Here is a 21,967-nt window from a genome sequence, read left to right on the forward strand (position 1 = left end):
CAACAACGTCTTGAAATTTTCCTGGGCCATGTAGTATTCTCCTGTATACAATTATGTATTTGACAAGGTAGTTAATCTTGTCCCACCCTTGCTTGTGAACAACTGAGCCTTTCGAGGATGCCTCTTCATACCCAGTCATGATACTGTTGGGACCTAACCACATGGTTCTAACAAAAGACCGACCTGCATATAGACCAAAGCCTAACAAAATCCCTTCTCCCATTGGTTTGTCCATCGTAACATGTTGCTGGAACTATAAGCTTTCACCTGCACAGCTGTTACTACAACGGAGCAACCAAACGTTTGGATTTTACCTTTGCCTAGGCCACATTCTTTAACCTCCCTGGACGTTGTGTTTGTGTGGAATGTGTTTACCAATCCTGTTCCAGATCCAGAGGATGCTACTCAACCCAGCCTTTCTCATCCCTGCAGAAGGAGGATTTCCCCTCAGAAAGCAGCCCGCTTTGTCCTGTTTTCTTCGCACACGACGACTCAGCTGTTTCCTCCACTACAACGCTCAGAACAGCCACCATCAGCTGGGTCACAGGACGCTGTAGCCGGTCAACTCCATATATTCACGCCAAGGAAATGAGCTGAATTAAGGAGGCGGACAGACACAATACAGGCACGAGTGTGGAAACAAGTGAGGCTATTTAGTGTCTGGGCAGATATTAGAAATTGGTGTGTATTGTTTCCTTTTTTTGTATTTGTGAGTGTTTGTGGACCTGCTTAAGACCTTTTACACTGTAAAGCACTGTGCTTGTTGCTTGTTTTCTTTGTGCTCATCACAAGCTGATTCGAGCCTCCCCACTACATGAAGCTAAATGTTAGCTTTGGCGCTGTGTGAGCGTACAATAAGCCACGCTTTAATCAAGGAGTTTGCTCAACGGCTCCTGAGTGACTGGAAGGTGAGTATTATCTCTCCACGACTGTTCATCCTCCTTTTCTCTTTCTTTTCCTCTACTAACCCACACGTACACACACACACTCATACGTTCGGGTAAACGCACACAGATAGTCTCATGAGCAGCTTGACGACCCCGCTATATCATCAGACACGTGTGTCGCAGTACAGCCTGCACCAAAGTCAGATCATCAGAGTCTAGATCTGTCCAAACCACACTGTGATTAGAGGCACATGTTAGAGGCCAGCGGACACTGTTCCACCATTGTTTGTTCAAGCATTGCACGGTCACCTCCACTGAGGTGAGTATTCCACATCTTCCCCAGTGTTTTGTTGTCCCCATCCCAATTTGTTTGAGACGCGCTGTTGCCATCATTTTGAGAATAAGCATATATTTACAAAAAATAATGAACCTGATGATGTGAAACATTCAATACATTGTCTTTGCACTGATATCAATTGAGTATATGTCAAAAAGGATGATGTACAATTAACGTGTACTGGAGTGTTTCTTTAATAGCAGATTGAGACTACAATACATGCATTCAACCGTGAGGATACAAACAACAACTGCAAAGATCTTGATCAAATATGCTGAACTGCTTTAAGTGCTACGTTCAGAAACGGTAAGGTAACAAAACGGTAATGGTTTTGTATTTGTTTCGGTTCGATCAGCTTTGCACCTCCAACACTATTACAGTAATATTACAGTCATGTACTGGTAGACAGTTTGTATTTCTTACTGCTGGCATAACTTTATGATTATTTTAAGACAACATGGAGCATAAAGAATCAGTAATCTGTTATCTACAGGATCCGGGTTGCCTTATTTAGTCAGTGAGTTGAGTGAGTACAATATGTTAACAGTAATCATTGGACTAGTTTTTTAGAAGGAATGCTGGACAGCATGCAATATATCCTTTTTTATTGCAGTTTTTTTTGCACTAATGAAAAAAAACACTGTTGCACTTATTTATATTGATACATTATGCTGTATCCATTGTATCTAGAAATATATATATTGCCCGGGGGACACTGGGCAATATATATATTTCTAGATACAATGGAGAGTGTTGAGAGACCAAAGGTAGGGCAGGTGTGTTTATTAGAAATTGATGATTAATAATACTAATAGTAATTACTAATAGTAAAAGGGGGTTTTAAGTTTTCTACCTTTTGAGCAAAACAAAATACAACAGCCCCTTCTCTCTGTTTTCTCTGGTCATGAAGTGCTCATTTCAAAACTATTACTGCTGCATAGACAGCCCAGTTATTGCAAAGGCCATCTCTCCAGCAAGGAAATACTTCTTTAACTGTAGTTCACTTTGTTTAGCCTTGATCCTCCAGGCTTGCAGTAGTGCCAAAACTATGCTGCTTTGTTTGGGCTCAGATGCAGCACTTCCTCTTATCAATGCTTCATTAACAAAGACTACTGTGTACCAGTGATCTTCACTTCTCCTGCTATTTTTTTCAGTTATTATGCTTGTCTTCATCTCAAATAACTTCAGAACTTGAGTGTACTCGAACAGTTTCAATGTATCGTCACATTACTCTAAAAGCTGTAAATCAGAAAAATAAAAATCTTGTGCTTTTTTTATCGCTGTAATTCAGTTTTTTTCTAAAGCTCCGATATCATCTCCCCCTCCTGTCCATCACTTCAGCTGAGATACTGAAAGAGACAGACACAAAGTGACTGTTTAATGGCCAACTGTCCAACAAAGAGCATCAAGCTAATGGTTTGTGATGATGACAACGCTAACAAAGAGGGCATGGAGAAATGAGCCAAACAGTGTTACGTAAGGCCATCACTCACCCATTCTCTGTCAAATCCAGGGGATGACTTTATGGTTTGGTCATATAGTTATAACATTGTGTTGTATGTATTTTAAAGTCTGCATTATGTTAAGTCTTACTTTGAACTGTGTTAATTATTACCCCAAATCACAGCACAGCATCAAAACTCCCTCATTCAGTGTTTGTAATACAAACACTGAATGAGGCAAAACTCTGCTTTCATTTGTAAACACTGGCAAAAATATTATAATCCAAGGAAGAGATGACAGTAAACCCTAAAAGGCATCTTCAGAAAGTAAACTAATGTATACTGCATGTTAAATTACAACTAAGCAACTTGCAAAGCAAGTTCACAGTGACAGTATTAACATGCTGATTTTTTTGTTAAGCAAATGTTTAATGTATTAACACACAATATGGTATTTCTGTTGCTAGGGGACTCTATCATAACAAACCAAAAACTTTTCCGAAGTAAAGTATGGGGAGAGAGGGGGGTAGAGTGGATGCTCAGAGCTGTGAGCTAACTTTTGGAATAAAAAAATGGATTCATCTTCACTCCTGTTTATCAACCTGACTGCAGCAGTGATCGATGTCAGGTGCTAAATGTTCTGTTATGTTGAAAGCAAACGGGAGCTGGCGGGGTAGATATTTGCAGACAATAGAGGGGAAATAGAAAAGAAAGAACCACAGTCTTTGGTGAGTGCTGAGTTTAATTAGAGGTTGACCTGAATGTTTACAATGTGGCGATTTCAGGTGAATAAACATAAACGTAATTTAACACAAATGATCCCCTGTTCAAACTAGCTTCACTGGTGGTGAATACATCATTAAACACCACTGTGGATAAACATCTATCTGAGGTAATGTTTTAGTCGTATTCATATTTTGTTTAGTCTCATTTGCCAACATCCTTCCACACACTCTGACTCTCCCCTGGAAGTAATAACAACAGTTGAACCAAATGCATTGGCAGCATGATGGGGCAGTGGTAGCAATGGTCCTGGCTTTGAATCCCTCGGGGGCAGGGCTTTTCTGTGTGGAGTTTGCATGTTCTCCCCTGTGCTTGTGTAAGTTTCCTCTAGGTATTCCAGTTTGCCCCACCATTAAAACATGAATATTTGGTTGATTTTCCAGTCAGTTCCTTTGACCAAGGCACTGGCTAAAATCTGGAGTTGGTCCCCAGACAGGTATGTTGCCAACAGCTCCCCCCAGATGGGTTAAATGCGGAGTATCAGTTTTATTATGTTGTACATTGTATAATATGTGATCAGATAAAGATTAATCTTCTTCTGATACCTTGTGTAAACTTGTGGATATCTCTGGTTTAAATCACTGTTGGAAAGATTAGGGATAATCAAAGTAAACAGCTCAACAAAATAATTAACTAGTTGTCCAGTAGTCTAGTTGTTTATAGACATTTAAATGCTGAATTCTTATAAATTATATCCATATCTAAATGTAGCATGTTTGCATGCTTATTTAATATTGAACACTAAACACACTAAACAATAGCAGCTGAGGCTGTTAAGTATATTTTTAGTTTTGCAGGTTTTTCATCGTAAACATATATTAAAACATTTAAAAAACCTGCTCTGGTAAAGGACCAGAAGAAGAGTCAGACGATCACCAACGGTACTACAATGCATCATCAGATACTACAAACTACGTGGCAAATTCATCAGTTAAGACATTTCACTCAAAGCTGTAAATGTCAACCTCATGGTGGCACTGGAGAAGCAGTAGGGAAATTGCCTTACGTCAAGTTTTTGTGCCAATATTTATGATCCTGAAGTTAAATGGCAACATCTTTAGTAGTTGTTGAAATGTTTCATTATGGGCCAAATTGGTGGAATAGGAGAGCCACTGAAATCACAGTTGACAACATCACTAGCATGCAAAATGTGTAACCAAAAAAACACTCTTTGTTGAGTTATTCTGAAGTCTGACTATCAAATCAATGCTAAATAGTGAGAAAAGAGGGATGTTGGAGACATTTGTGAATTAGATTTTTTATTGATACAAATCTTTCAATGACATGACAGATTCACACAATGCGTTTCCATTCGTAATTTGACAGCAGTTTTAGATGAAACACATTAAAGGCTTACATTTGTTTCACAATAACCACACAGGGATTTTTTTAATAACATTTAATTTTGTATTACATTGATATAAAAGCTAAAAAGTCACATTGCGCTGGTCTCTTCTGAATACCTGCCATTGATTTCGGTTAATGACTGTAGACATTGCAGACAAAGTACACTGATTTAATAAAAACTTAAATGACCTATGTTAATACATTAGCTTGTGTTAATGTTTAGTCATAAATAACAGCTCTTTATAAAACTAGTCTCGAGGACAATGTATAATGCACTGTGGTGATAGGTAGTTCAGTTGTTATAGTTGTATTATGAAGGGATTGACACTTGTAGAGAGTCACTGGTGGTATGGGCTGGCTAGATGCAGATGTGTCAGTTGGCTTCTGATTTTGCTGATTTTTATGGAGGCTTAATTTACCCAGAATGGATTGAAACCCAGCAAAGAGAAAAATACTACACATGAACATGGACATGGCATCATGCTGCGCTATCAGCCAAAACTGGGTAAGACTGTCCTTCACAATATACTGGATCCATAACATAACTTTCATGAGTCCATCATATGTCTAAAAATCTACTTGCATAGAAGTGCTCATCGACGGGATGAGCTGTGGCCACAGTATGCCCTGAAAAATGTCAAGTCCAAGCTTAGTATGAGCATTTTGTCTAAAACTGACCAAATCCGGCATCCATTAAAACATTGGCTTTCACAATCTAATCAGTTGTCTACAGCACAATTCACAAGTCAATGAAATGCACTGAAAGGAGCATTATTTTTTAATATATTAGGATAAGAAAAAAAAAATAGAATTTAGGCCTACATTTACCCTGAGATGGGCTAGGTGTGCTTGTCAAGTGCAGTTTATGACAGAAGGATAACTTCTACTTTTACAATATTTAAAGTTCTATTTTCAGTTCATTTTGTCTATGATGAAGCAGTCTTGGCAGAGTAGCCGAAAAACATGGAATATGTAACATGTTATGGCCAAAATGAAAAATGAGGGGCCAGAAGTTTTACCAGATTTTAGCAGGAGTAACAATTTTGCTCCATGATTTGTCTCTTTTTACATGTGTGAGCACAGATCACATTTTTTAGGCAACCTTTGTCTATGAGTGGAAAATGTATACGCCATATAGGCATTTTATGCTTGCACACCCTATGGACAATTGAAATGACAAGAATAAACAGGGCCTATGTCAAAGCGTAAAAAGTTATTTTATTCAAGATACATCCAGTTAGTCTATGTGGTAAAACGTGTAAGACGATGGGCTTTTATTCAACTTTTCAAGTTAATGTCAACAGGGCTAATATATGCTGAATAAGAACTGCATTTGGAGAACAACGGGGGTTAGTAGGTAAGTGGGAAAGCAGGCAAGAACAAGCCAAGGGGAAAGAAAGCTATGAAAATGAAGGGGGTTTATTTGAAGGAGGCGCGGACCTGGCGGCCCTTCAGAGGCTGAGGAGGCCGGTAGTTGTCCACCATGCAGCATGGAGATTCTCCCTCTCCAGTGAACAGGAGGCTGCGGAACTTATCCATCTAACGAGTAAAGAGAGACAGGGAAAAACGGTGAAAGATAATCAAGATCTGACTTATATCGACTGAGTAACTAAAAATACCATGGGTTGTTTCCAACATATACTGTATAAATCCATTATGACCTCTGCAAGCACAGCAGTATTACCAAATGAGACAATGCTATTTCAATGATCTATTTAATTATGCTAACAGACATAGTTAGGGAAGACAGGCTGGTCTGTGTAAATGGCTCTAGCCACCCAAGTGGCCCGCATAAAATGTTGGCAGTTAAGATTCCTGCAAACTTCTGATACATTCGTATGTCATGATCCCTTGTAAAAATGTCCAGTGGTTTTACACTTACAAATGTTGAAATAGTCTTGAACTTTGGTCGGCAAAATTGCAGCCTTCTCGTCTGCAACTCCATCACTATCCCCTTTACTTCCAAATATGAATGTGTAATGTGAACATAATATGACATATGTCACCTTGCCAATGACATATACAGTACATAAGTGAAATAATCAGTGGTTTGCAGAAACGTTTAACTGACATTATTTAATCCTGGCAACTGGGCTGATTTAAAGGCAACTCGCATCCAAATCTAATCTAAATCTAAAATGTGCTACACATCACCACTAAAATTCGAGCCACATGATTGCTCTTATGTGGCTGTGCCTCTCTGAACCAACTGTGTTCAGTTTGAATTTTTTAAGAGTGAGGGTATTTCCACAAACTATTAACAGTAGGGCTGCACAACATGATAAAATGCTGTTTGTCATATAGTTCAACTTCATAAAAAAATTGCTTGACCATATTTTGATTTTGATTATATTTCGTTATATTTGCCTCAAGGGTCTTGTGTACACGACAACATGTAGTATGTTTTTGAGGAGGCAAGGCAGTGTGGGCCCATAAGGGACGCTGTTTGACCACCACAAAGAAAAACATAGACAACAAAATGCATTTCTTGATTGTTGGCAGCCAGAACCCAGCTGCCAGAGTCAGACTCTCTGTCAGTAAGTTTCCATGCACACTTAAGTCGAGCGATGGTCATAGCTCGACAAGGCCATTTAATTGGTCTACTGCCATTGTCCCAGTATACAAGCACCAGGGGAGAATCGATTTATTGATGGGAATATGTCTGATTCCATGAGTGATATGCACCGTTTCAGCTAGTTGCTACTGAACCTTCATCCAGTTGACCTATCATGTCACACACCTAAGGAGTGAAGCAGTAGCAAAGGTTGGGTCAGCTGCTCTCCCGGTGAGAGTGTGTCTTTGAGGAAAGGCCAGTGCACAGTTGTAGCCCTGCTGTTTATCATGGCGAACATTCAGCATAGCTATCAGAAGGGCCATGTGTAGGGAGGGGCTGGAAAATTCACTAGAACTGACTTTTCAAATCCAGAGATACACCCAGGAGAATCACATCTATCATCTACTGTAAAATAATAGGCTATATCTTCAAGAATCTATGATTATGCGCTATCAACATGTACATCTTTCCATTTATCCAACTTGCCTTCAAATCAAAAAAACATTTTCTCTGGTTATAAATCCATTTCTCAAATGCAAATGGAACACAGAGTGTGTGTTGCTTGGGAACCACAATGACGAAACCTACCTATGAGCTCTTGCATCCTCAGTTGGCAAAATCAAAATGCGCTTTGATTTGCATAAGACAAAACAGGTCCTGAGACTAGAGTAAAACGGTGACTACCTGGGTGAAGTTAAAAAATTAGCCCCCAGCAGATATGTGATATTTAACAGAATCAGCTGCTTCACTTGCTTCTGCCACATCACACCCTCCTGCTGCGTCAATTATCTTGCCTGTGCACGAGGTGATACAAAACACAGCCCTCCCAACAGTAGCATTGAGCTGGATGGAGAGTTCTACAATTGTGACAGCCTTCAATTACCTCTGCAGAACAGGCCACATCTGAGCTACTGGAACCTAGAGCACATGTTAGGGGCAAAGATCTGTCTCTCTCTCTGTGTGCATGTGTTTCTGTGTGTGTATGTGTGCGCACACACGCGAAACGACTAAAGCGGCAGTGTGGCATAAACAACAGCTCCTCTGGGAGCCATTTAGCCTTTAGCTAGCTGATGAGCTTGGATTTAATTTTCCTCAGCAGGCTCACTCAGCAGTGCCAGAGAACAAAGCTGTCCTTGAGTGCATTAGTGTATTTATTTCTACATCAAGCTAATGTGTACATCTCAGCTTTACTCAAGGAGGAGTGAAGTCTGTTGCCTACTGTACTATGTGGGTCATATGTCACATGAAGATACATTGAGGCAGCATGAATTATGTAAAGAGATAGTGTGCAAACTGCACAGTGGAGATACCAGCAGCCAGTGCAATCTCGGTGAAACACAAGGCACCCATGGCGCAGACCCACCCTGCTCTAAATTATGGTATGACTGCCTACACTCATGACCTTGACAATGTTAGGTCCAACAGACCTTGCAGCTCCTTGGACCATGCATGAGAAGTTTGCCAAGGGTTAGGGTTAGTGCCTATGAGGCGATTTGAAAATACTGTAAACAGCCAGTTCTTTTCTTCTAAAAAATGTAATTTCAAGACATTATCTACTGATGGGAAGTTGGGTGAAGATTTATAGTCCACAAAATGTTTCTGGAGCTTCACAGCAAAAAAGTGTTGCATTCTTCTAAAACCGAAGTAGCTGGAGACATAAAAAATCAAAAACCAAAAACCAAAAATCAGCATAAAAGCTCAATACAGCTCATCAGGTGTAACCCGAGATCCCAAATTGATTTGAAAAGGCATTTTTTTACACCCATTTTAAGGCTGAAATCTTAACTGTAGCTGCTAAAAGCTAAAGCATGGGTGCCATTGACATATAATGAGAACTGGAAACAGTGTCAGAGGCAGAGCCCTGTTCAGTCCAATGAAAGCTGCACAGTGGCATATGAAACCATAAAAGTTCGATTTTGTGTGTATAAAATGACTACTGGCCAGGATTTATCCCCTGGCTAACTTGAATTGGAATAAAACAGGTTAATTGAATCACCTGGGTCCTCAAGACTTTCCAAATTGATCAAATTATGAGACAAGTCATTTCACAGGGGGTAGGGCCTATGAAGCTCAAAAAAATGTCTCCACCATTTTACAGCTGCTTCTTTCACAATTTAAGCTTATGAAAAGAAATGTGTGTGGGGCCAATTGCAACATGGGACAATGTATTTACACATTATGCCAAATTGGCTTCAAAGCCTAATGTCTTTTAAGCTCACTTTAAGTTGAATACTTGAGCTGAACCAGCTTCAACTGGAGAATCCAGAAGCCGTCACACCAGACTACATGATTGGACCCACAAACCACTAGTTGGACTGCCAAGAGAAATGTCTGTATTTATCACAGCCACAACTACACACAGGCTCTTGGAGCATGTTATTGCACATAGACACACTTGCACTGAAACACCCATACCCATATGACCTTTCAGCTATATTTGAATTATATCTAGTGTGTAATCGAGCTGTGGCTTCGGTTCAGTTGATTGGCTCTTGAACTTAAGTACTTTTAGTATTACATTTATTTGTACATGTATTTCGTTGTACGGATCAGACCAACCTTCCTATCTAAATACAGTGATAGCTAAAACAAATGTCATTGTGTCCTCAAGTAGTTCAAGGGCTTTTGTCCTTATCCTTCTACAGGTAAAATGTACTGTTCCAGACACAGGGCTTTAATGTTTCCTTGCTCTGTTTCGTTGTCATCAATCTTTATGATATAACCAATAAACAGAGATGACAATATTTTTGACAGTGAGCAAATCCTTCAGATATGTAACTGACACATTTATATCTCACACAATGAAGCTCCACAGCCCTGCTTTCACTTCAGCTGCTTGTGCTTTGCCAAATGTTTGTGTGTTTTTTCTTACTCAGTTTGATTTTATTTAGGTAAAGCAAGTCATTATATGTGAAGCAAGTTAAGTACCTGTGCAGGGTTGACACTGATTGGCTCCTTGAGGACGATCCAGGTGACACTCTCCAAGAGGGGAGGTGTGGTCAGAGAGCCATCATAGGTCCAATAATCCAGAGAAGCAGGAAGGAGAGTCATTGGGTCAAAGTTATCAAAGGTGGTCTGTTTTCCCTGGGACAACCGAATAAAGGAAAGACAGAAGGAAAGCAGTTGTTTCTCATTGTAAACCATGACGATGGAGTTGGTAGTTTCCCAAGTTTCTAAATTGTATTAAGCAGAGAAAAAAAATCCACTTCTAAAGAACACTTATAAAGACTGAATTCATGTGTCATGTGTCAACATTTACAGAGGAGCAATGGAGAGTATGCTGACTATAAACATGAATAACTGGCATGAACATCATTGGTGCCCATCCACAGAGCATCGGTGATGTCGGTGAAGTGACATGTTCACCCTGCTATCATCTGGCTATTGATACAGAAGTATCTGCTGCCTACTCCAGAGCAGCTTCATTCCTCAGGCTGTGAGACTCCCTGATTCCTCCTCAACACTCCGCCATGAGGACTTCATTTTTCAGACTTGATAATTATTCATGAATTAGTCTGTATAGTTTTTTTTTTTTTAATAGTTTGTGTGTATGTAGTTTATGAGATTGCAACAAGGAATGTATGATACAATCTTGTACTGCATAATGATAAATTATTCTTAAATCTACTTTGATATATTCAGTCATTGTTGAATTTTGAGAATTCTGGGACAGATGTTACCTTAGTCTTGATGGCATCAAAGGAATCCAAAACTTTCTGAATCCTGGGGTTGGCAGCACCAATCTAAAGCACAATACAGATGCACATACTATTTAATTTGTAACACTTTTTTTTTTCCAAATACAGTTTTCATTATTTGGCTTTTCTTTTAACCTCACACAGTTCCGTGCAGGGCATGAAAACTTAAAGCACCTTCCCACGTCTAGTGCAGTCACAGACAGATGGATTGTTCGTGATCTGTCACTAATGACTCACCTTGAGAAAGACTCCAACCACAGCGAGTCCATCAGGCTGACTGGCCGCCTCTCCAAAGCTCGGGTACTTAGTGTTCCAGTGCACCAGGTGAAGCTAACAAGGAAGAGAGGTCAAATTTTTACATCTTATCCAAAACCTAACATGAGAAACAGTGTGGATATATTACACATAATGACACTGGATCTAAAGAGCCAGTCAATAGCAGGTGTTTAAGTAGGGCTTTATCTTTCCTGCTGTTTTAATCACTCCATGACAAGGCGAAAAATCGAATTGTCGTGGAGGGGCGGGGATCCTCCTTGTCCAAAGATCCCCTCCTCTAAAGAAAATCTTGAACTTTTTCTCATACCGTATTTTCAATTCACAGTTTCAGCTGTTTATCTGTAAATTCAATTTCCATATGACACTGCAATGAATCAAATTGTAGTTGGGGGGGTAACTATATTATTATTTTTTTTTTTTTTCCACGCTACTGGGATTTAAAAAATGTTGTAAATTAAAAATCAAAAGAACCATTGGTAACCATTAGTAAAAAAGAACATCAGCAATAAATGGTACATTTATAGTTAATTAAATTTGACAAACAATGAAGTGCTTTAAAAAATCATATATTAAGCAATTCTGAGGGTTTATCAGATTTAACTGTAATGACCATCCAAATAATGTTAATAGATCAACTACACAGTATTTATTATCCATTTAGTGTTATAAACATCAGTTGACACTTGATTTTTGTTTAATAAATGGTTTATTAAGCATTTCATTGTCTGTTAACAGTTACATAACTATTAACAGATGTCTAATTCACTATAAAGTTACCATTTATTAATGACTGTTATTAGAAAGTGCCATTAAGAACAGATTGGTCACTTTTAGAATTGTTTTTTTTTTTTAATCAAAAGTCTATTGTCAAAGACATGGCAGAGCCAACATTAACACCATAACATGTATTGAGGATCTGTATGTGGTAGCTGTAAGCATCTTTAAATCTACATTCAGGTAACTATAGCAGCTTCAGTACCTCACAGGGGAACTTGATGCCGTTGACAGTGTGCTCAGAGCCTCTGTCATCACTGGCTCCCCAGTGGAAATGAAACTGCCTCAAACGGTATGTTCCAGAAATAGGGCCTCCGGTCAGGGCTGGTTAAGGCACAACAACAGAATCATTACAGATACACTCAGGAATTAATGCTTTTCAACAAGCCTTACAATATTCAACATCTTTCATACATGATTGGTACAATTCATCTTTCAAAATCAGCAATGCAGTTTAGCGTCCACGTTTCAACAGCCAGCAATGACAATTGCATGCACATTATCATAGACAGTAATGGCATGTTGGGATTTGTGTGTATATGTTCCTATTAACTCCACTGGTTTATTTTTCATTGTAATGCCTTTACTGTTTAAATTTAATTCAAAATGTTATCCTTTTGTTGCTGTGGACCGGTTCCTTCAAATAAATCGGAATGCCTTCACAAGTTTTCTTAGTTGCAGAATACAAAGAACCATGTTCTGTCTAGACTTTAGATTTTAAGGTTAAAAGGAGGGCTAGTACTATGTATGTGTCATATCACACATTACACATACTGCATATAATTGTTTTGATAAATACATCTAAAGTTTCAACATATTTATGCTACATTGATTTATTGGGCTTAGTGTTAATATGATAATGTACTACATGTGTGATTTATTACAGGAGACATAATAACCTATTTGAAATCAATTACTTTTATAAGCACATCAAGAATAATAAGCACTTAAATAACACATAATGTTTATGTAGAAGTACCCTTTAGTAGAACTTTATATGTAATAATTGACTTAACACATAAAGTTTATGTAGACATCCTCATTCATCTAATTTATTCAGATGAAGTCATGTTATGTATTCACACTTACTCAACATGACAGACAAACCTTGCATTAAATGTGACACTTTGGCAACATTGAATTTATGTAATAAAATAAGATTGATATCTTTTAAATCACTCACTTTAATTTGATTGTAACTTGATAGTTACTCTGTTGCAGCTTTCATTGTCTGTCCTGTCATCATACTTATTCATTGTAACTGGCTGTTCATGCTAACTTCTGGTTTCCTAAATCATAAGGGTTGGGCCAGTATTTGGAGCCCTAATTAACTTAGAGAGTGTACATTTTATAAATTGATTCTTCATAAATAAAGGCTATTTTCAGATGTATTTATTTAATCCAGACTAATATGCTTTTGATCAATTGCACTGCTGGAGTAATGTTGAATAAACAGTGTCAGCGCAGCAGAGTGAGGCGGTGCAGATGTCCTGTTGACCTCCAGATAACGATGAGGCTTATCAGGGTGGACTGACATCATCAGAGGCTCTTATCTGCTACAGTCAGTGAATACAGCAGGGTGGAGGCATAAACAAGACAGCCAGATAAACTTTACTAAAAGTAATACTGAAACATGAATTATATTCTATTAATATTTGCTTTTGAATAAAAAAAACATGCTTACTGGAACTGTCTGTGTCGTCCACAAAGTCCACCTGGAAGGAGTGTCCATTGTTGAGAATGCCCTTGGAGTTGGAGGGGTCATAACTCAGCTTGAGAGCCTTCAGAGAGGAGTCATATACGGCCTCATTTGGGACAATGTCGATAGGAGACTGCCTGGGCCCATTGGCTACAGGATACTCATCTCCCCATTTGTCAGGTCCTACAAATACATATTCAAGTGATAAAAAGTGTTAATACCACTCTTGGTGTTCCGTCCCATTCTATTATTTTCTATGCATGGAGCACTTCCACAGTAACCTAAAAGTTTTGTGACTAAAACTTCTAATTTCCCTTTTTCATCCCCTCGCTTATGTTGTGTTGCTTGCTGTCATATCAAGTGTAAAGAAGTATTCAGATACTTCACATGATACCATAACAGAAAAATAATAAGGTAACCCTTTTTAACCATCATTAATGAACATTTATACTATACTTCATATTTGACCGTTAAACCATGAAATACTTAATAAAAAATGTATTAAGCAATTGCTTATTGTAAAGTTGCAAGAGGCTTTAGCAACCTTTACAATTGCTTAAAAACTGGATTCCATATCTACTCAGCTTTACTTAGCAGCAGTGTGATATTCAGATTAGATACTTGAAATGCAAAAACAATAACAACAACAACAACAACAAAAGAACTCACTAGAAGTAAGTAAAAGTACAGAAATATGATCAGAAACATATACTGAAAGTATGAAAAGTTCATGCCATCAATATGCAGATTATCCTTTTTAGTATGACGGTCTCCTATTAAATTAGTTTTTACTGCAGTAATGCGTAGGCAACCTTATTAAAAAACCTAACAATATGAAGTAAAATAGAAGTATAGAAGTACTAGTAAAGTGCAAGTATCTCACATTTTACCAAAGATTATAATCTGTTCAGTTGACTTCTTAGAAGCTATTTTCAGATCATTCACATGATGCTTCAATTAAATATTTATAATGCATATAATCCATTAATACTGAAGGGACACATTAACAAACGCCTACACTGATGCATTAATGTAAAGCATCTTAATGCTGGAGCCAGTCCAGAAGTTTGCCATGTGTTTCAGATGTAGCTTCGGACCGGGCTGCAGCCAACAGAACACTCTGCTGTAATTTAAAAGATGCAATGTTTCCTGTATAATGCAGTGGAGTCCATCAGAAACTGAGTGGATCTGTTAAATTATCCTTAAGTTAAGTAGCAGCCTGCAGTAGTGAAGATTATTTAATGACAGTGTTATTGAGGAATGGTCAACCAGTGACTACAGCAGCCCATACTGACTGCACAGTGTGGCAGCTTGCTCTTGACCTGTTACATAGAAACCGGGCTGGATGCTGTGAGATCCTCACCGTTTGTCGGTCCGTATCCCCATCCGTGAGACATATCTGCTGCTTCTGTATGCTATCCTGAAAACACAAAGGAACGGTTAATCCAGGTCAGTTTGCAGATCGAAAAGCTGCAGGAGAGGCAGATGAGGATGGTGTGATGACAGACAGCCGCTGGTCGGCGTTATATAGGCTGTGTCGGTCCTCACAGCGGTGGGTTTGGCTTGCCGGTCCTTCAGCGGGCCGGTCAGTCAGGAGGACAGTGCAGACTGCCATCCAGAGATGCGATAGTATCGTCCACCTCTCCTCCCCTCCACTGCCTCCCTGCCCTCCAGTTCCCCTTCGGAATATTCAGAGATTTTTGAAGAGATGCGGGGGTGACTTCGAGCCCGGAGTCTATCCTCTCCTAGCAGAGATGGATTAGTCCCTGCTGCGTGCACATTACCTTCACACATCCATCCTATCCATCCTCACACGCTGCTCTCAGGTCTGTTCCAGGATCAGAGCGGTTTCAGGGTCTGAAGCTTCATCGCTGCGAGGATTTCTAGCGCAATATACTGAAAGCCACATTTTCTTTTCACCTCTTGCCAGCCTTCATTCATCGCGGCTCTGCATACGGCACGGTATGTGCATGCCTGTGGCTCACTGCAGGGCCGTACCAAGCCTTTCTGGGGTCTGAAGCAGAGCCCTCAAACGCACCCCCAGCCCTGACTCTCAGTGTCACACGCGCGCGCGCACACACACACACACACACACACTACTACATCATTAGCAGGGCCAGTGTAAAAAATCAGGACCCTTCTTTTCAGTAAGCTAGCCTCTGTCATAACTCAAACCGTCAAACCAGAAAGCACAGATAATAACACAAAATACTGGTGGATTCAGTAGGACTCACTCGTTCAAATGATGTTTCTGCTGATGTCTGTCGTGGGTAATTTCTCTAGATAATCTAATCTGTTGCCTCAGAGTAAACAAAATAAGACACTTTCTTCACTATTCCGGTATCCAGTTGATTGTATCCATGGTAACAGAACAGTAACCGTTAGCGGCTCACACTCTCCTTGACCCATTCAAGTACAAATATTTATCACTTGAAAAACAATTGAATACAGTTTTGTTGGGACCGTCAACATGGTTCTGACATCGGTGCGGTCCCATCTCCCATTCTCTGAGAGCGCACCTGAATGCATCGGCAGTTCCGCAAAGATCGGATGAACGGAGAAAATACAGAGTAACTGCTCGCACGTTCAACGCCTGTCCCAGAGCTACGTGCTGCTGGAAGCGTCAGCGCAACCGTTACTCAAAGGGGGCAACCAGACGTTTGGATTTCAACCGCCAACGGCCAACGGCCGCAGTGTTCCACCTCGCTGGACGAGTCAAACTTGACCGTGTTAGCAAACACACTCCGGATCCAGAATAGTAGCCGTCCAACCAGCCTCTTTCACCGCCTGCAGAGGGAGGATTTTCCCCAGAAAACGCCGCTTTGCCCGTTTTCTTAATGCCCATGTCGACCCCACTGTTCTAACAGCCAACGCAGGATGCTGCAACCGCCTTTAATCCACATCTCTCTCTCTCTCAAGAGCCAGGCAGGGCTAGCTGGTTAGCATGCTAACCTCATTAGACTTGTCTGCATAGTTTTTTCTTTACTTTCCTCACTGACTGTAGGTTAATTTAAATGTTTTACACTTAATTATTGCCATTTAATTCAATTAGCCCCTTTGAATATGCTGTTGATGAATTGTTATATTGTGTATGTGAGCAAGAATTAATTGCTAATCAACAACATTTTCAAGGCAAGGAATCATCAGTTTCATGTTCTCTTTTCACCAAACATTACGTTACAGTTGTTCAAAGCCACTCTCAACAAACTCATGCAATCACAATATTCAGATAGAAAACATTATGTGTGATCTCTTGTTCATTAGCAGGGCCAGTGTAAAAAATCAGGACCCTTCTTTTCAGTAAGCTAGCCTCTGTCATAACTTAAACCGTCAAACCAGAAAGCACAGATAATAACACAAAATACTGGTGGATTCAGTAGGACTCACTCGTTCAAATGATGTTTCTGCTGATGTCTGTCGTGGGTAATTTCTCTAGATAATCTAATCTGTTGCCTCAGAGTAAACAAAATAAGACACTTTCTTCACTATTCCGGTATCCAGTTGATTGTATCCATGGTAACAGAACAGTAACCGTTAGCGGCTCATACTCTCCTTGACCCATTCAAGTACAAATATTTTTCACTGGAAAAACAATTGAATACAGTTTTGTTGGGACCGTCAACATGGTTCTGACATCGGAGCGGCCTGTGTGTAGCCCACAGCTCATATGCGGGCACATCTGCACTAACAAAGCCTGACAGACATTGGAAAGTGCATCGACCCTAACGTCCAGTAGGTTGCGCCCTCCTGTACACAGTCAGCCCCTGGTTTTGCAAATCCCATCTCCCATTGTGTGAGAGCGCACCTGAATGCTTCGTCAGTTCAGCAAAGATCGGATGAACGGAGAAAATACAGAGTAACTGCTCGCACGTTCAACGCCTGTCCCAGAGCTACGTGCTGCTGGAAGCGTCAGCGCAACCGTTACTCAAAGGGGGCAACCAGACGTTTGGATTTCAACCGCCAACGGCCAACGGCCGCAGTGTTCCACCTCGCTGGACGAGTCAAACTTGACCGTGTTAGCAAACACACTCCGGATCCAGAATAGTAGCCATCCAACCAGCCTCTTTCACCGCCTGCAGAGGGAGGATTTTCCCCAGAAAACGCCACTTTGCCCGTTTTCTTAATGCCCATGTCGACCCCACTGTCCTAACAGCCAACGCAGGATGCTGCAACCGCCTTTAATCCACATCTTTCTCTCTCAACACACATTTTATGAGGACTCCTTGGAGACTTATAATAATAATAATGATAATAATAATAACATAATTAAGGTTAATAACCTAGCTATAACATTTGATATTGTGTACCTTGTGGGAACCCCCTTTCATATGATATATATGCCTCTTTTAGTACTTCTATGCAAATGAAAATTGCGGAAGAAGAATTAAAGGCATGGTAATTGTTAGCACTCCCAGATTTCAAGATTTGCGCCCAATTTCTGAGGCCTTGAAACTCCACACTGCACAGGTGGTTCCCAGTAAACCAACTGACATTTAATTAATTGTGTTAATTTATTACACTGAAAGTAACATTTTCTTTCTTTCTTTCTTTTTTTTTTTTTTTTTTTTTTTATAAAAAAGCTTGTCAAATGCAATGAATTTGCTGCTGTAATAGAAGACTGTTACCCATCTGAAACTATGGGCTTTCTACTATTGGACTACAACTTACAAAGTGGTACTGCAGGACAGAACAGGCAGGGCTAGCTGGTTAGCATGCTAACCTCATTAGACTTGTCTGCATAGTTTTTTCTTTACTTTCCTCACTGACTGTAGGTTAATTTAAATGTTTTACACTTAATTATTGCCATTTCATTCAAAAAGCCTCATTGAAGATGCTGTTGATGACTTGTTATAACGTGTATTTGAGTAAGAATTAGGCTAATTGCTAATCAACAAAATGTTCAAGGCAAGGAATCATCAGTTTCATGTTCTCTTTTCACCAAACATTACATTTGTTCAAAGCCACTCTCAACAAACTCATGCCATCACAATATTCAGATAGAAAACATTATGTGTGATCTCTTGTTCATTAGCAGGGCCAGTGTAAAAAATCAGGACCCTTCTTTTCAGTAAGCTAGCCTCTGTCATAACTTAAACCGTCAAACCAGAAAGCACAGATAATAACACAAAATACTGGTGGATTCAGTAGGACTCACTCGTTCAAATGATGTTTCTGCTGATGTCTGTCGTGGGTAATTTCTCTAGATAATCTAATCTGTTGCCTCAGAGTAAACAAAATAAGACACTTTCTTCACTATTCCGGTATCCAGTTGATTGTATCCATGGTAACAGAACAGTAACCGTTAGCGGCTCATACTCTCCTTGACCCATTCAAGTACAAATATTTATCACTTGAAAAACAATTGAATACAGTTTTGTTGGGACCGTCAACATGGTTCTGACATCGATGCGGTCCCATCTCCCATTGTCTGAGAGCGCACCTGAATGCATCGGCAGTTCAGCAAAGATCGGATGAACGGAGAAAATACAGAGTAACTGCTCGCACGTTCAACGCCTGTCCCAGAGCTACGTGCTGCTGGAAGCGTCAGCGCAACCGTTACTCAAAGGGGGCAACCAGACGTTTGGATTTCAACCGCCAACGGCCAACGGCCGCAGTGTTCCACCTCGCTGGACGAGTCAAACTTGACCGTGTTAGCAACACACTCCGGATCCAGAATAGTAGCAGCCAACCAGCCTCTTTCACCGCCTGCAGAGGGAGGATTTTCCCTCAGAAAACGCCGCTTTGCCCGTTTTCTTAATGCCCATGTCGACCCCACTGTTCTAACAGCCAAGGCAGGATGCTGCAACCGCCTTTAATCCACATCTCTCTCTCTCAACACACATTTTATGAGGACTCCTTGGAGACTTATAACAATAATAATAATAATGATAATAATGATAATTAAGGTTAATAACCTAGCTATAACATTTGATATTGTGTACCTTGTGGGAACCCCCTTTCATATGATATATATGCCTCTTTTAGTACTTCTATGCAAATGAAAATAGTGGAAGAAGAATTAAAGGCATGGTAATTGTTAGCACTCCCAGATTTCAAGATTTGCGCCCAATTTCTGAGGCCTTGAAACTCCACACTGCACAGGTGGTTCCCAGTAAACCAACTGACATTTAATTAATTTTGTTCATTTATTACACTGAAAGTAACATTTTCTTTTTTTCTTTTTATAAAAAAGCTTGTCAAATGCAATGAATTTGCTGCTGTAATAGAAGACTGTTACCCATCTGAAACTATGGGCTTTCTACTATTGGACTACAACTTACAAAGTGGTACTGCAGGACAGAACAGGCAGGGCTAGCTGGTTAGCATGCTAACCTCATTAGACTTGTCTGCATAGTTTTTTCTTTACTTTCCTCACTGACTGTAGGTTAATTTAAATGTTTTACACTTAATTATTGCCATTTCATCCAATAAGCCCCTTTGAAGATGCTGTTGATGAATTGTTATAACGTGTATTTGAGTAAGAATTAATTGCTAATCAACAAAATGTTCAAAGTAAGGAATCATCAGTTTCATGTTCTCTTTTCACCAAACATTACATTTGTTCAAAGCCACTCTCAACAAACTCATGCCATCACAATATTCAGATAGAAAACATTATGTGTGATCTCTTGTTCATTAGCAGGGTCAGTGTAAAAAATCAGGACCCTTCTTTTCAGTAAGCTAGCCTCTGTCATAACTTAAGCCGTCAAACCAGAAAGCACAGATAATAACACAAAATACTGGTGGATTCAGTAGGACTCACTCGTTCAAATGATGTTTCTGCTGATGTCTGTCGTGGGTAATTTCTCTAGATAATCTAATCTGTTGCCTCAGAGTAAACAAAATAAGACACTTTCTTCACTATTCCGGTATCCAGTTGATTGTATCCATGGTAACAGAACAGTAACCGTTAGCGGCTCATACTCTCCTTGACCCATTCAAGTACAAATATTTTTCACTGGAAAAACAATTGAATACAGTTTTGTTGGGACCGTCAACATGGTTCTGACATCGGTGCGGTCCCATCTCCCATTCTCTGAGAGCGCACCTGAATGCATCGGCAGTTCCGCAAAGATCGGATGAACGGAGAAAATACAGAGTAACTGCTCGCACGTTCAACGCCTGTCCCAGAGCTACGTGCTGCTGGAAGCGTCAGCGCAACCGTTACTCAAAGGGGGCAACCAGACGTTTGGATTTCAACCGCCAACGGCCAACGGCCGCAGTGTTCCACCTCGCTGGACGAGTCAAACTTGACCGTGTTAGCAAACACACTCCGGATCCAGAATAGTAGCCGTCCAACCAGCCTCTTTCACCGCCTGCAGAGGGAGGATTTTCCCCAGAAAACGCCGCTTAGCCCGTTTTCTTAATGCCCATGTCGACCCCACTGTTCTAACAGCCAACGCAGGATGCTGCAACCGCCTTTAATCCACATCTCTCAGTTTTCAATTTCAATTTCAGTGTGCTTTATTGGCATGAATGTCCAAAGCTTCAAGGATTATACAATTCATTGAAGTAGAATAACATAGATACATAAATAAAAAGAAAAAAATGGCAGAATGGCATAGAAGTAATTAACGTTTGTTTAGAATCAATAAAGAAAGAAACAATTAACAACAATATATTAATACAATATGGTAGAAGTCAAATGTAAAAAAAAAGAAAAACAACAAAGAAACAGATCAAGAACAAAAACCCCAAACAAACAAACAAACAAACAAAAAGCCCACATGGAGTAGAGTAACAGTAGAGGAGGTGATTGGTGAGTGAGGAGACAAACTGCTGTCATGTGTTGTTGTGCTGCTCGTCTCTCAGGCTGTGACAGCCTCTCACATATCCAGCTGCTTCTATGGCGCTGACACTGTTTTCTCCAAGTACATGTTGCATTTTTATCTGGTCAGAGAGTGAATCAAAATCATTCAATTTGTGTAAAGAACTTTGTTCTAATGTCTTGATATGCGCTACACTGTAGCAGGAAATGTGTCTCAGTCTCCAGCTGTCTGTGTGGACAGAACCGACACAGCCGGTCCTCTCTGGGCAGCCAGGTCTGCCGGTGTCGGCCCGTCTCTATGGCCAGGCTGTGGTCACTGAGTCTGTACATGGTTAAAGTCTTTCTCAGTTTCCCATCAGTCACGGTGGTCAGGTACTCTGCCAGCGTGTACTGTCTGTTTAG

General features: G+C 40.0%; 1 protein-coding gene across 2 annotated transcripts; it reads right to left on the reverse strand.

Moving 5' to 3' along the window:
* Positions 1 to 5,994: 5,994 nt before the first annotated feature.
* On the reverse strand, positions 5,995 to 17,360 carry cahz (carbonic anhydrase). Of its 2 annotated transcripts, none has more exons than XM_030402788.1 (8): positions 17,185 to 17,360; positions 15,161 to 15,217; positions 13,783 to 13,980; positions 12,304 to 12,422; positions 11,286 to 11,378; positions 11,031 to 11,093; positions 10,279 to 10,434; positions 5,995 to 6,335 (listed from the first exon to the last, which is right to left on the reverse strand). In XM_030402788.1, the coding sequence occupies exons 2-8, from the start codon at positions 15,192 to 15,194 to the stop codon at positions 6,216 to 6,218; spliced, it is 783 nt and encodes a 260-aa protein (XP_030258648.1). In that variant the 5' UTR covers positions 15,195 to 15,217; positions 17,185 to 17,360; the 3' UTR covers positions 5,995 to 6,215. The 2 variants fall into 2 exon arrangements, with proteins under 2 accessions (XP_030258648.1, XP_030258647.1); XM_030402787.1 differs by lacking the exon at positions 17,185 to 17,360 and adding an exon at positions 16,032 to 16,188.
* Positions 17,361 to 21,967: the final 4,607 nt, after the last annotated feature.

This window comes from Sparus aurata, chromosome 21 (assembly GCF_900880675.1).
Source record: "Sparus aurata chromosome 21, fSpaAur1.1, whole genome shotgun sequence".
In the NCBI taxonomy this organism is placed as follows: domain Eukaryota; kingdom Metazoa; phylum Chordata; class Actinopteri; order Spariformes; family Sparidae; genus Sparus; species Sparus aurata.